Genomic DNA, 15261 nt, shown 5'->3' on the forward strand with positions numbered 1-15261 from the left:
AATCCACACAAGTCTGTGAGGCTTCCATTTTCTTTCCCACTGCCTCCCCACGAAAGAGCCCACCACCAGAAGGATATATTGTGCACTTGCCAACATAGGCGAGCATATTTTTTAATTATGCAGAAGGTGTCACACTGTATGTATTTATTCCACACTTTTGCTTTTTTTCATTTAATAATATCGTGGAGATTATCCCATGTCAGCCCACATAGCTCTGCCTCACTCTTTTTTCAGCTGCATAGTATTCCATCAAGTGGATGTTTTGTTGTTTCTTTTTCTTTTTGTTTTCTTTTGTTTTGACGGCTGGCTGGCATGGGGATGAACCCTTGACCTTGGTATTATCAGCACCATCCTCTAACCTAGCAAGCTAACTGGCCAGTCGTTTTTTCATTTCTTACCATGGTCTGATTAAGAGTTTTTGGATGGGGGAAATGAGAAGAGATTCTGGAGGGGTGGCCCGTAGGACTCATGGAGACCCTTCTGTCTGCCCCCGGCTGTGATGTGCAAAGGCAGCATTAGGGCAAGAGAAGCCAGGGCTGCCAGGAGTGGGGGCTGGCCTGTCGCCACCAACCCATGTGCCTGCCCCGTGCTTGCTCACTTCTCCAGCTTCTCTTTGCAGATAGAATTTGGGATCTAAGGGGATTTTGTTTCTCTGAAACAGGGAGCCGTTGACCTTGAACATGAGTGACTTGCTTTCCTAGTGGAGAAGGAGTCAGTATTCCCATCTGGATTCAGAAGAAGCTTATCTCTTATCTAAAGGAGGAGGAGCCAGGAGGCCCAGGGCTGTCTTCTGACCTTGTACAGATCAGCAGTTTTGGACTGGGACTGATTCTTTGTCTTAGGGGACATGTAGCAATGGCCCGAAACATTTTTGGTTGTCACAGCTGGCTGAGGGGGTCCTCCTGGCATCTAGAGGTGCTAAATGTCCTACAATGTGCAGGACGGCACCTCCCCCAACAAAGAATTATCCTGCCCCAAATGTCAACAGTGCTGAGGTTGAGAAACCCTGCCCTAGACCCCTGTAGCAGGAGCCCCTCTTGGCAGTGTGCAAATGGCATGGGTTTCTGGGAGCACCATTTAGGACCAACTTCCAGGATGGTACTCACACAGTGCTGTCCACAAAGCCCAGGCCCCGAGCCTAGGTCTGTCATGAGAGGTGTAGGTGACACTTGTGGGTAACAAACAGTGTGTGTGTGTGCAGGTTGCACAGACAGCCGCTCTCTGTCTCACTCGGGTCTTTCCACCCTGGGACAGGACTTGCTGAAGCACACTCCCCCCAACCACCCCGACCACTCCCTGCTTCAGGACGCCCTCCGCATCTCACAGAACTTCCTGTCCAGCATCAATGAGGAGATCACACCCCGCCGGCAGTCCATGACGGTGAAGAAGGGAGAGGTGAGCGTGGCCAGAGTGGGCTGGGTTGACCCCACCAGCAGTCCATAATGGTGAAGAAGGGAGAGGTGGGCGTGGCCAGGGTGGTCTGGGTTGGCCCTGACGCCGGCAGTCCATGATGGTAAAGAAGGGAGAAGTGAGCATGGCCAGGGTGTTCTGGGTTGGCCCTGCCTGCCTGAGCCGGGGAACGCAAGGCACCCTTGGTCTGAGATCCAGAGCCCCTCTCTGGTCTTCAGCAGACTGTCCCTGCACAGCTCAGCCTAACACAGGAACGAGTCGCCTTTTGGGATCAGTGACCTTGGCAGGGTAAAACCCAGTCCTGCTAGCGGGGCATAGGGTTGAAGTTGTAGGAGTGACCCACATACCCCCACGCCCCCCAGACAGCATCCATCCTGTGCCTCACTTAGCCACCTCCTTTTTTTCTGTCATGGTGGGTTATGTCCAGGGCATCCCAGTTTTTCTCCACACTCTTGGCCAGCTTGGAGTCCCCAGCCGAAGAGACTGGTAAGAAGGGGGCAGCATTTTGTCTGCCTGGAATCCACCTATTTTCTCCTGAGTATTCTTTCATTAAACAACAGTTAACCCCGGATTAAAAGATTTGAAAGGGGGGTCCGCGGTTTGTACTTGAGACATGGGAAAGGCTGAAGAAAATTCTCCCTCTCCCTCCCTCACTGGCAGACACTTGCAGTCATTCTCTTCTTACATGTCATCGAGAAGCATGCAGTGGCCTGCACCCCTGGCACATCCTGGGAAGGCTCCAGTGAGCTGCTAGGCAGGTGCTTTCCCAGCTGAGCAGTACCTAGTGAGGACAGCCAAAGCGCACAAGCTGGGAGTTGGTATCCAGTGTGGGCATCCTGTGTCGAAGTGGTGCTAAGGCAAGGGGAGCTGACCCATAGCCTCTGGGGTCTCAGGCAGAGACAGGTCACAGGCTGGGCATGGACCTGACTGTGGTTGCCTCTGAGAACCACTTTCTCCCCTTCCTTCTGGCTTATATACCAGGTGCTCAACCTGAGTGCCGGGGGCCCCCAGGGCCACCCTGCCCAGCACACAGGTTTCTTTTCTTCCTCCTATCCTGGGATGACAGACAGGCCCCTCTCAGCCCTGGCCTCTGCACACCTCTTTGGGAAGTGGTACCCTAAAGTGTCCAGAGTCTAATCAGGTATGACCCTGAGCGAGGGGCTCTGTCAAGTTTCTTCTGGTGGGCCTGGCCCAGGAAGGGCCATGGAGGGGGAGGGAGCTGTCCCCTGCGCTCCACTCTCCAGGCTCATCCAGGCTGTGCAGCCAGGCAGACTCAGCATCCGATCCCAGCACCTTGAGGACTAACCTGCTGGGCAGCCTGGAGCTTGCTGCTTCTCCTCCCTCGGCCCATTCCTTATCTTTTGAGCAGGGTGGGAACACAGCCCCACCTCATTGGGTAGGTACCTAGGCATTTGAAGGGACCCAATATATGGAAAGAACCCCACATGGCGGTAGTCCTGGCTGTCTGTGTCAGCTTCTCAGCAGTCTCTGAGCTCACCAAAAGCAGAAGTGCATCCCTTGCACCTCCCGGAGGAAGGCATCAGGCAGGGCAGGAGCTCCCCACATTTTTGTCAAATGGCCAGGACCCGGGGGTGGTGAGGATCAGATCTTGTTTCCTGGAGCAACAGCTAGGCCCTGATTCTTTCTCCTTGCTGAAGGCCACCAAAGGAGAGCAAAGTCGGTGGCCTCCGTGTGGGCAATCGTCACAGATCTAGCTGGATGTCAGATCTGCTTTTACTAAGACTCCATGCATCGGTTGCGTTCCTGCCGGGCTCGCTCTTCCTCCTGGGATGCCTGCTCTTTCTCCTCTGCCACCTCCTCTTTCATGAGAGCTCTGCCCTCCTGGGAAGACAGTGTGGGAGTCCTTTTTCCCTTGGCCTTTCATGTGGCGCTGAGTCTGCTCCTGGCGTCTCCAGCTGCCATGTAGGATCTTTGGAGAGAAAAGCTTTCTTACAGGCCGAGCCCGTGGCGCATTCGGGAGAGTGCGGCACTGGGAGCACGGCGATGCTCCCACCGCGGGTTCGGATCCTATATAGGAATGGCCAGTGCACTCACGAAAAAGACAAAAAAAAAAAAAAAGAAAGAAAAGAAAAGCTTTCTTACTGTTCAAGTCATTGGAATCAGCTGCTGTAGGGGATTGAGGACAATCAGACATTGCCTGGGAGTTGGTGGCCAGGCTCTCATTCTTACATCTGTCCTTATGAGCCTCCTGTGCTGACCTACAGCCAGGGTCTTGGGGTGACCACTCCAGGTGACCTCGTGCACTTCATGAGGACAGGGGCCTTTACCTGTGCCCTTACCAGCATTTGCTCACTGAAGAGAGATCACTTGGGTACCTCAACCGCAAAAGGAGGAGGAGGAGGACTGACGACCTCAGAAAGGTCACAAGTCTGATCCACATCCTTTCATTCAGAGCTTTTCATTGGTGCCTGTTAAGGGAGGTGGCTCAGTGGTTGCTGTATTGGTCCGTTTCCATTGCTCATGACAAAATACTTGGAACTGGGTACTTTGTAAGAAAACAAAATTTATTGCTTATGGTTTTGGAGGCTGGGAAGTCCAAAGTCCAGGGAATACGGATGGTGAGGGCCTTCTTTGGTGGTGGCCCCACAGAAATCCATGGTAGAAAATGGCGGAGCAGAGAGAGAGAGCTCCTCATGCCCTCTCCTTTTAAAGCCTTTAGAACCACTATTCTAAGAAGGGATCAGTCCATTCACCTGGGTGCAGTCCCCACAATCTAATCACCTCTCCAAGGCCTCACCTTTCAACTACCACATTAGGATTTCCCATCCTCTTAACACTGTCACAGTGGGGACTAAGCCAACTATACATTAAACTTTTGAGGGGACACAATTCAATAGTGACTAAGCCAGGATGACAGACAGATGCCCCCCCTCATGCCCCTAACCCCCAGCCATTCCGGGGCAGACATTCCTTTTTTTTTTTTTTTCTCGTGACCGGCGCTCAGCCAGGGAGTGCACCGGTCATTCTTATATAGGATCCGAACCCGCGGCGGGAGCGTCGCCGCGCTGCTAGCGCAGCATGCTACCGAGTGCGCCACGGGCTCAGCCCCCGGGGCAGACATTCCTAATCGAAGCCTGGGTATCCTCCTCAGTATCCTTCCAGGCTGCCCGACTAGTTTGCAATCCCTGATGCAGTAGAACAGAGGCCAAACAGGTGATCCCCCGACCTGGGTTTTGTCCTCCCTCACCACTTACCATGGTATTGATTTGGGGATACCCTTTTGCTTCCCTGAGCGCCCATTCTCCCTGAGGGCAGTGACTCAGGGCCACAGCTCCTCCCCTGAGTGGTTGTGAGCCTGAACGGGTTTCACGACCTGTCTGGGGCTGTATGAAAGCAAGGGGGAATGACTTCCCTGCATGGGCGCCATCTGTGCTAGAGGTGGCAAGAGAGCCCTCAATGTCGCCAGCCAGGAAAGAATCCACAGGCCGCCAAGGGGTGGAGCTGCAGGACGCTTCCTCTTAGAGTTTGCAGCTGGAGAAGTCATGAGCTTTGGAAATACCTATTTTTTTCCCCTGTGCACATCTCTCAATTTGGTATGTGACATGGAGTATCAAGTTCCCAAAGGGGGAACTGTGCCTTCGAGTTCCCATGACAACTCTGTGGGGTTAGAGATGTTCTCTTTGTTACAGGTGAGGAAACTGTGGCTCAGAGAGGTTGAGTGGCTTGCCCACAGTCACACAGCTACTAAGTAGCTAAGTCAGGATGTGAGGCCAGGTGTCTTCTGGCCACCTGTGTGCACCCCAGGTGTGTTATAGTTTGGTTCTCTGTACCTCTCGTGAACAGACAGGACTTGTCCACCCCTCATCTTGTCCCTGCACTAACCAGAGGTAGGAGTCTCGAGGAGGGGGATGTGCCCGTTTCAGCTCAGCACACTACCTGAGTCTTAGGCACTGGGGGGAGCCCTGTCTCCTACTTCTGCTGGGACTATGTCAAGGGGAACATGGGCTCCGTTTCTAGCTTCCCTGGCAGTTTGATAGCAACAGGAAAAGTGCCTCAGTCAGCCTGGGCATTTGGAGGTACTCCCACAGTCACTGCTGGGCCTCCTTGGAGGTGGCCCGTCGCCTCCTGCTCAGCCTGGGTAAGTCAAGGTCATCGTGGAGAGGTGCAGGTGTGAGCCCTGCACAGGGCCAACAGCCTAAGCCCCCGACCCCCACTGTGGCTCCTATAATCTCATTACCCTTTCAACCAAGTCCCTGGTTTCAGGGCTGTGCTCTTTGCAGAGAGTGTCTTTGGGCAGCATTACAGGTGGCTCCCTGACACTGAATGCTGGCCCTGGCACATCAGGGACTGTGAACAGTGGGCACTGCCCAGGAGCACACTTTCCTCATCCTCCCCAGAAACATCAGAATCAAAGGATCTTGCAGGCATGTTTTCCTTCCAGGCCCATGTCCCGTGGGTTGGTGGGTGGGTGCTTACTTATTCAGCTGAATTACCCGCACAGTTAGGTAACCAGGTCCCCAGCACTGGGTAACTTCCCCCACCTGGTTGCCTGTCTGTCTCTTCCAGCTTTGCACTGGAAACATATGGGATGATCCAGTCTGGATGCCTTGTTTTCTAACAGCCAGCCAGGCATTGGCCTCCAATACCTGTTCTCTGCCTAGGATCCCAGAGACCCCTCGTGAAGGTAGATGTGAAGGAAGAACATGGCCAGGTTGTCTGAACAGGAGCTGCAGGGAGGCCTGGGGGAAAGATCACTGGTGCCAGGCAGAGGCTGAGAGGTGGTGAGGCTTGGGCAGAGGAGAGAAGAGGCCTTTGGATTGATGATTAAAGATTGTTGGAGAACATTGAAGAGGCCAGACCCTGTTAGCAAAGTCTGCATGGGGTGCTATGGAGAGGGAGGTGCTCAGCGGGGGGGTGAAGGCAGGGGACAGGTGGGATCCCTGGCTCTGCCAGACACAGGATGGCAGCTGCTTCTCATCTCTGAGCTCGCAGGATGCGAGTGGGTCTAGACGGTGTGCAGTACACAGCTTCAAAGGCAGGAGACCTGGGGGCCATTAGCTCTGCCTACAAGTCCCCTGTAAGAAGCTGAAGGAACCCTCAGCAGATCCTGCCAGCCAGAAAGTGAAAGACTGAAGCTGCACGGGCAGGGCACATGCCCCGTCAGCTCGGGGCCTTTCTTGGCTCTTCATAAATACTTGCACATGGAGCTTGGGTTCTCAGCTTATATGGGCCCAGGTTCTAGTTCTTTCTAGAAACGTGGGCACGTTGCTCAACTCTCTCAGCCTTTCCTTCTCCATGAAGCGGCAGAGCTGGAACTTGCTTCATGGGATGGTTCTACGGAGTGAGAGATGTTTTGGGTAATTCTCTCTCCGCACAGAGCCTGGCACCTAGAAAGTGCTCAACGAACTCAGCTGCCACCACCCTTACTATAACAATACATCAGCATCAGGCTTCCCAGGCTCCCTCCCCCTCCACCCAGCAGCTTCCTGTCCCTTCTGAGCCATCCGCAGTGATGGGTTGTCTTGCGATAGGTCCCTTCAGGGCATAGGAAACCTTCTGGGCCAGAATTGGCCAGGAGGGGCTTTCCTAGGGACCAGGGAGTGGAGGTTTGCTCTGCAGAAAGGCCAATTAGCCGAGTGCCAGGGAGCTAGAGAACAGATGAGAGGGAGGGAAGGGTAGGCAGGGCCCTATGCCTCATACTCGGCTGAGGTGCGCATCGGCCTGGCTGGGGACCCTCACTGTTCCCAGCCCACCCGCTCAACCTCTGGGGAGTCACTGCACAGCCAAGGCCACAGATGGGCAGTATCGGCCAGGCCACCGGCATTCAGCCAGCTTTCAGTGCAGGCCTTGTTCTGGGGGCACGGTGGTGGGGGCTGGGGCTGCTGGCAGCCTCCAGGGCCAAAACAGGCTGAATTCAGCCCATGCTTGAAACAAAGCCAGGGCCCACTCTTGGCAAACAGTTGATGCCTCCACCTTGCTCCTCACCTAAGCACCTTCTCTCACTGGAGGCTGGAAATCAAGGGTCATGGTGCCAGCACGGTCAGGTTCTGGTTTACAGATGGCCACCTTCTCACTGTGTCCTCACTTGGCCTTTTGTCTGTGTGTGTACTTGGAGAAAAAAAAAATCTCTCTCTTCCTCTTCTTATGGGGACACTATCCCATCATCGAGGGTCCCACCCTCACTTCATCTCAACTTAATTATGTCCCAAAGGCTCCACCTACAATACCATCATACTAGTAATTAGGGCTTCGACATATAAATTTTGGGGGCACAATCACTCAGCCCATAGCAGTGCACCTTTTCTAGATTGGTCTTCCTGGGAAAGCTCTGGATGGGCAGGGGGCAGGGGCTGGTGTCACCCCGGTGACAGTTGGAGGAGGCAGCCAGCCTAGGAGAAGACCCCTGAGGAAGGAGGCGCCCCTCCTAATGTCCCATGGCAGTCTGAGGCTCCCCTTCCCCAGAAGACAGTGGACACACGTGTACCTCGCTGGGCCTCAGTTTCCTCATTTGTAGAAGTTGGGGTGACAGTGCCTCCCTCACAGGTGGCATAATTAATGGGGAGCACTGAGTATGGTGCCTCTACCCACAGAGGACCCTGCAAATGGTAACTTATAGCCCTGTATGTGGTCCTTTGTACACTATTTCATTTAATCTTTTAAAAAATGCCACCAGACAGGTCTTCTCCATTCCCATCTTATCTTTAAGGAAACCGAGGCTCAGAGAAATGAAGTGGCCAAGCTAGCATTATCGACCTGGAGAGGGAAGGGTGGGCTGCAGGCTATGACGGTGCGGGGTGGTCCTGGATGCCTTCACTCCCTGGGGGGTCCTGGGCAGGTGATGATATTGGAAAATCAAGAAGGCAGTGGTGTCCCAGCTGGTGCTTTCCACCTGGGATGGGGGCGGGGCTCCCAAAGGGAGTGAGGCCCCGCCATCTGCTGCCTTCCCTTCCACCACCCTGCCCCACAGCACACACGGGAACACACAGACATGAGAACACATATATAAGGACACATAGACACAGGGACATTTGTACACAAGGAGACACACCTTGGGACATACACAGGGCCACAGAGACACAAGGATATACACTCGCATGAGAATGAACGCACAGACATGAAGACTCACAAAGGGATACACACAATTGGGGACATAGGGCACACACAAAGAGACAGACACAGAAACAGGCTCCCCCCGTTTTTTGCACACACACATGCTCTTGCTGCTCCTCAGATTCTCTGAAGCATGGTGCTGTCCTTGTCCTTGGGTCCAGCGAGGCCCCAGCCCCTCTGTCCTACAGTTCCACCTGGGGGCATTTGCTTCAGGTGAGGTGCTGAGTCACAAGGACAGTACTTTTTAACCATGTGAACTTATACTGTCCTTAGGATGCCATGGGGGCTGTGACCCAGGGGTGGCCCAGCCCTGCTCTTGCCTGTGTGCCCTGGAGGGCCTGACAGGGTGGGTCAGGCTGGGAGGCAGTGCTGGTCCTAAGGCCAAGCATCCCGCACTCCCAGGCCGGGGGGACCAGGCTGGTGAGCATTTCTGAGAGGGACATCTCCAGGTCAGGCAGAGACCTATGCATGTGGGCTTCCCAGCTCTGTGCTGGTGTGTAGACTGGCAGGGCGGACAGCAGGCGTGGAGGCAGTGGCACAGGTGATAGGTTTACAGTCCAGGAGCCTCTCAGACACCTGGCTCAAAGGAGCAGAGCACACCTTCCCAAGGCCTGGTGCCAATCCATTGTTGGACCTTCATCCGTTGCCTCAGTCCTTGATCGTCACCAACTCTGTCCCTCCTCCCTGGGTTACCCGTCCTTGGCCTGTCCCTCCCCTTTCCTGATGTGGTGTCTGTGCAGATACAGATCTGCTGTTTCCTTATGGAGGCTGTTTCAACTGTAGCCCCAGCCAACCCCCTGAGCTGGCAAAGAGGCATCTGCCCAGGGGTCAGGGGCCTCACATGGTGGGTTAGGGCTGGACTGCCAGCTTTGGGAATCTGTCCCCCAGGCCAGGAAGTCCTCCTCCCACAGGACTGGCCCCAGCCCCCGTTCCTCCCTCACTGCTGCCTCTCATTCATTCCCTTGAAGCCAGCCCTTCTGCCAGGGTCCAGGCCCCCTTCCTGGGTTTGCTAGTACTGCAGTTGGAGCCCTGTCTGTTCTCCCACGGCTGGGAGGCCCCCCTCTCCATTCACTGGACATTTTCTGTTCAGACAGTCCTGCCACCCCCAGGGTGGGCTGGGGTTCAGAAGCAAGATGCAGAGGGCTGGCTGGTTAGCTCAGTTGGTTAAAGTGTGGTATTGTAATACCAAGGTCAAGGGTTCAGATCCCCATACCAGCCAGCTACCCAAAAAAAAAAAAAGGCAAGATCTGGCTCCTCAGGAGGGCAGCTCTGACATTTGGGGGAACTTGTTGTAAAAGCCATGGCCACCACTTGTTCCACACCTGTGTCCTCTTGTGACACACACCAACTCACATGCTCCTTGAATGGCCCTCAGAGACAGGGAGCTGGGTGCAGTGGGGCTGGCTGGGAAGCATTGGGGTGCCCGTGGCTTTGGGGATTCTCTTAGATGAGGGTTGGCACAGGTGGTGGGAGGGCAGGCAACTGTCGTGGTATCAAAAGAGCAGCCAGGCTGAATTCAGCAACAGGCTGAATCTGCCTGTTGGGGTCCCCCAAGCATGCAGTCCATGCCCCAGAGAGGCTGGTGTCCTCCCCACAGTCAGCCCTATATCCTTTAATGTGGGGGGTATGCAGGTGCCCAGGGTAACACTAGGTGGCTGTGCTGGAGCATGAGGATGCTGCCTGAGGTAGGACTTCAGATGAACATGCGCACAGCAGGGCCCTGTGAGGGGAAGGGCTGGGCCAGCTGGGGCAAGAGGTCAGTGCTGGTGACTGAGTGGTCATTTCTGACTCACAGGCAGTGGGCCATGTCCTCTTCTGAACTGAGCCCAGGGCTCCCTCTGCTGGTGATGACAAGAAATTCAGCCTTTTTGGATGGAGAAAGGATGCCATCCTCCCAGGTCACTGCCCCTCACAGAAGGTCCCTTGGTCCCCTCTTCCTGGGTTGGGAGACCCTCTACTGTGTCCCTGACAAGGGGGGTGTCCATGTGGTCATTCCCTGGGGACTTCTATGTCCCAGGACCAACCCAGCAGTTGGGTGTGGCCACAGTCTCTAGGGTCAGCCCTCCAGTGCTGCGTGGACATTTCTCCTGGCACACACTGCTTCTCACTTCCCATGGGTCCCGTCACCAGGCAGCCGTCTGCCCTGGGCCGGGTGTGGATGAGACAGTGAGTCACGGCGTTGGCATGCCGGCAGCCTTCCTGCCCTTCCACTTATGGGCACCGGTGGCTCTGCATAAACATCGGCTCCCCTCACCAGGGGCTGGCCTGGCTCTGCCTCTTCCAGAGATGCAGAAGAGCACACCTCCAGCTGGGGAGGTGGTGGGTCTTCACCCACTCTGTTGTACGTGCCTGGCCTGCAGACCCTTGCTGGCCATCACTATGCAAGCCAGGGTCACTGTCTCTGGAAGCCTTCCCTTAGGCCAAGTGTCCTAGGGGGGCTCGGAGGAGCATCAGTGCTCACTTGCTGTGCTGCCTGGCATGGGTGATGGATTTCTCTGAGGCTCAGTTTTCTCATCCGTTAAATGGGCATAAGGACCTGCCCAGTGTGTTGTGGGGATTAAGTCAGGTGATTCTGGCATTGTGCTTGCACAGCACACTGGTACACGCGTGGGAAGGCTCACCGTGTCAGCCTCTTGTCCTGTCTTTGTGTTGGCACAGCACAGCACTGAATACGGATGAAGTGCCAGGCACTGTTAGATAAATTGACTTGCTTTGATATGCCCATTCAGCAATACCTTATGCTGTGAGAGCAAGAAGGACTGTCCTTGTCTTTTAGACAAAGCACCGAGGTTGAGAAGGCTCAGGCCTGCTGGGAGCCTCCCATTCCCCTTCTTGTTCTAGATCCACCCACCCCGTGCCACCCACCCTGTGCTCCACTTTGACTCAGATTTTAGGCCATAGGTGTCAGAGGTGTAGCCCCTACTTGGGACCCCGCCTGTCCTGTTTAGTCAGGAGGACTAGGTGTTCCAGACATGGGGCTCTCCACCTTCCTGTTGCCCTCAGAGCCAGGTCCAGCTCTTGCCATTATCTCGAGGGCTGCCCCTTCTCAGAGTGCCCCTTGGCCCACCGCCTCCTCTCATGGATGCTTTTCCATCCATGCTGGCAGTGCCAAGCTTTTCCTGCTACAGGGCCTATGCCTGCAACAGTTCCTCTACTTCACATGCTGGCTTCTTGTCAATTCTGAGTTTCAAGTTGCCACCCCAGAAAGACACTGGCCACCTTGTTTAAGGGGTTCTCTCATTACTCGTTTTCATAGCAGGCCATTTACTTGGCTGTGCGTGCCCCTCCCCAGCCTCCAGGCCAATGGTCACTGCCCCTGGCCACTCACTCTCTTCTGTAGACCAAGCTCCCAGGCCACTCACACTCTTCTGTAGACCGAGCTCCCAGGAGGAACTCAGAATGTTGAACAAAGCGGGGCATGTAAGCCTTGATCTGTTAGCAGACCAAAGAGATGGAGGGAACATTCTGGAAAGTGGATCTGAGGGTTGGATGTGGAGAGAGTGAAATCTCCCCAGGGGGAGAACATCGCCAGAAGGTCAGCTTGCTCCTGCTGGGCAGGGCGGGCCCTGCACACCCCACCCACCCCACCGAGTCCAACCTATCCCCCTGACTCGAGGCCTTCCCCCCATGCCCACAGCACCGGCAGCTGCTGAAGGACAGCTTCATGGTGGAGCTGGTGGAGGGGGCCCGCAAGCTGCGCCATGTCTTCCTGTTCACTGACTTGCTCCTCTGCACCAAACTCAAGAAGCACAGCGGAGGGTGAGTGACAGTTTGGCCCCCACCCCAACACTCTAGGAGGGGAGGTCTCTCTGGAACCAGAGGTCACCTTGGAGAGGTCAGTAACAATGTAGACAGGCTCCTTTCTTTACATTCTGTTTCCACTTGGACATGTTGCCAGGCTCAAGGTCACAGTTTGTTCCTAACAATCTGGAGGCATTGCAGGGCAGGGTTTGACTCCTGTGCTGAGAGATAAACCTGACCATGACTTGATGTGCCACTGGAGGATAGTCATGTCGTAAGCCATCCGGGAAGAGTGAGTGACAGGCCAGGGGTGAGGGGCTTGTGGAGCAGACATTGCTAGGTGATCACCACACTTTGTCTTCCCTATCCTGGTGATGGCTTCCAAGTTGCTGTCAACGTAGACCAGCAGGCCCCACAGCCCCCACCAAGGGATCAGGTTTACCCAGGTTGCACCAGGCTGGAATGGAGCAAAGAGGGTCATGCTGGGAAGGATCAGAACTGGGCTCTCCCCCCATTCTGCCGTTGCCCTGCTGAGCATATTTAATCAACTCAGAAGAGAGCCTTAGTTCCCCTGTCTGTCAAGCAAGGGGATTATACCAACTACATCTGCAGCCCCTCAAATTCTGCAGCTCTAGGGGTGGACTTCAGTCCTTTCTTGTCAGCGGGTGGCTTTGACATGCTCCTACATAAGCTGTCGACTTTTGTCAACAGGATAGATCATAGACTTTGGTTGTCGCAGGATAGACGGGTCAGGGCTCCTCAGGCACCTTGGGGCCTGGTGTCCCATGTGTGGAGTGTCTATTCCCAGGAGTCACAGAGGCTGGGGCTGCCCATTTCTGCCAACAGCCTCATCCCAGCTCGTTCTGTGAACACGCGCTGGGTCTTAGGTCAGGTAAACCGTGCATAGCCATGAACCCAGGGCTCTCCAGTTCTCGAAAGCAGTGCCATTAGCAAAGGAAGGTGGTCAGCGTGTTAACGTTCTCCTTCTCCCACCCAGCAAAACTCAGCAGTACGACTGCAAGTGGTACATTCCGCTCACGGATCTCAGCTTCCAGATGGTGGACGAGTCAGAGGCGGCACCCAACATCCCCCTGGTACCAGACGAGGAGCTGGATGCCTTGAAGATCAAGATCTCCCAGATCAAGAGTGACATCCAGAGAGAGAAGGTGCAGTTGGCTGCGTGGGAGCGAAGCCCGGGCTCTGTGTGGCCTGATGAGCGGGCAGCAGCACCTCATATGCAGCCCATGGATGCTGTCTCTGCTGGGCATCTGACCCCACATCTGGTCTGTGGGACCTGATGGGACCCCTGTGAGCTCTCAGCTCTCAGAGTCCTGGGCATCTGGTCACAGCTGAGTGCCAGGGTGTTTTAAGAGCCCCCAGCTAAACTGGGGTTTTGTTGCCAGAGCAGCTGCCACCTGCCCTAACAGGAAGCGAAGAGGGGGAGCTGGACAATGGACGAGGTATCACGGGTACTTCTTTTACCTGGCAGACAGCCTAATGCCTCGTCTGACCTGAGACAAGGGCTCTGTCACAGGCGAAACCTGTCTATACTGACAGATGCCCTGTGGCTCTTGTCTGACCTGGCCCAGTTTACGCCTGCCTGACCATGGCTCTGGCACTGGGAGCCCCACTGTGTTCTCCCCGGGTCCTGGAGAGACCCCACCTGGGGCAGCCCCTGGTTCGTTAGACAGATGTGCGAATTGAATCCACCACCTCCACAGGAAACAAGTTGAAGATTCTCACTTCCATGTCCTGGGCATGGAATCAGGAGGGCAGTCTCCATCCCCAGGTCACGTGAGGCAGGACCAGGAGTCAGGCAGAGAGAGCACGTGGCAGCCAACAGGGTGTGCGAGGGAAGAGGGTGGGGGTTGCTTTAAGTTCACAGACAAAGGCCTGAATGGTCCGTTTGAAGGAAGCCTCAGGAAAGCGGGGAGCCCAGTCCGCTAGGTGGGTGGGAGAGACGCCCCTAAGTTGTCGTCTCTGGCCACGGCTTGGGTGTTTGGGTGTGACGATCTCTTCCTAATGCCCAAACGCCCACGTGGAAGCCCTGCTGTGTCGTCCCATTGCACGGGTGAAGTACCAAATCACTGGAGGGAAAGTCGCAGCCAGACTGTGGAGGGCTTGGAGCGGTCTAGGATTTGGGGCTGAGATTAGTGCCTGGTTGTCTATTTTACAACTGCCCTGATGGCGGTCCCAGGTAGGGAGCAGCCTCTCCAGGTGTTCTGGACTACAGGCCCTTGGTTCTTCCTGGAGATCTTTAGAATATTGTAGAAATAGTGGGGATAAGCCCTCAAGTCTAGGGTTGGCCCAGGCCAGAGTAGGTGCCATGTAGGCAGGACAGGGGTCCTCCTCCAGCTGCCCAGCCTGCTGCAGCACAAACCCAGCACTGTGGGGAGTACACGGGAAGCCCAACAGGTCTAGACAGGGGAAGCCCCAAGACTGGGTGAACATGAGGTGGTTTATTCATCCAGGCGGGATTGTGACCTTGCAGTGGAGTGTCCCCCAGCAGAGAGGGAACCAGAGCTGCACCCTCAGGGGCTGTGGAGGCCTGTTGACTGCCACTGCAGCATTATCTACATTGGGCCCTTCATCTAGGGATTGGGGACAGTCTCCTCCTCCCTAGGGCATAGTGGCTTCAGGAGGGATTCTCCAGGCTCAGGGCAGAGAGGGTTTTCCTGTCCAGGTCCTGGTGATGTCCATCTGGCCTTCTGTAGGGACTCCCACAAACACTCGTGAGGGGCATGATGCTGAAATATGGTGGGTCGGGAGGAGGGAGGGGCCCTCTAGGTCACAACAGCCTCCTGGGCGTTGTCTGAATTTGGAAAAATTGAAGGCAAGGACATTTGTAAAGGCCTGTCCTCTGCCCTTATGAGAGAAAGGACTTAATTCCTTCAGGAAAGGCTTACTGAGCACATCCTGCAGCTTGTGCTGAGCCTTGACCCTGTGGAGAGGCTGTTTCTGTCCTCTCAAGGCCACCAGCAACTGCTGACCAAGGCCCTGGGCGGTACTGTACGAACAGGCGGGATTCCCGCCCTCCAC

General features: G+C 55.2%; 1 protein-coding gene across 1 annotated transcript in view; it reads left to right on the forward strand.

Annotated features, from left to right (window-relative positions):
* The window catches only part of BCR (BCR activator of RhoGEF and GTPase), a 123637-nt gene that overhangs the window by 82891 nt on the left and 25485 nt on the right, over nucleotides 1-15261 (forward strand). The window contains exons 8-10 of the mRNA XM_063085870.1: nucleotides 1255-1395; nucleotides 12119-12240; nucleotides 13220-13388. Coding sequence (XP_062941940.1) covers nucleotides 1255-1395; nucleotides 12119-12240; nucleotides 13220-13388 — 432 coding nt within the window. The remainder of the gene's footprint in view (nucleotides 1-1254; nucleotides 1396-12118; nucleotides 12241-13219; nucleotides 13389-15261) is intronic.

The sequence above is a fragment of the Cynocephalus volans genome, chromosome 2 (assembly GCF_027409185.1).
Source record: "Cynocephalus volans isolate mCynVol1 chromosome 2, mCynVol1.pri, whole genome shotgun sequence".
NCBI classification, from domain to species: Eukaryota; Metazoa; Chordata; class Mammalia; order Dermoptera; family Cynocephalidae; genus Cynocephalus; species Cynocephalus volans.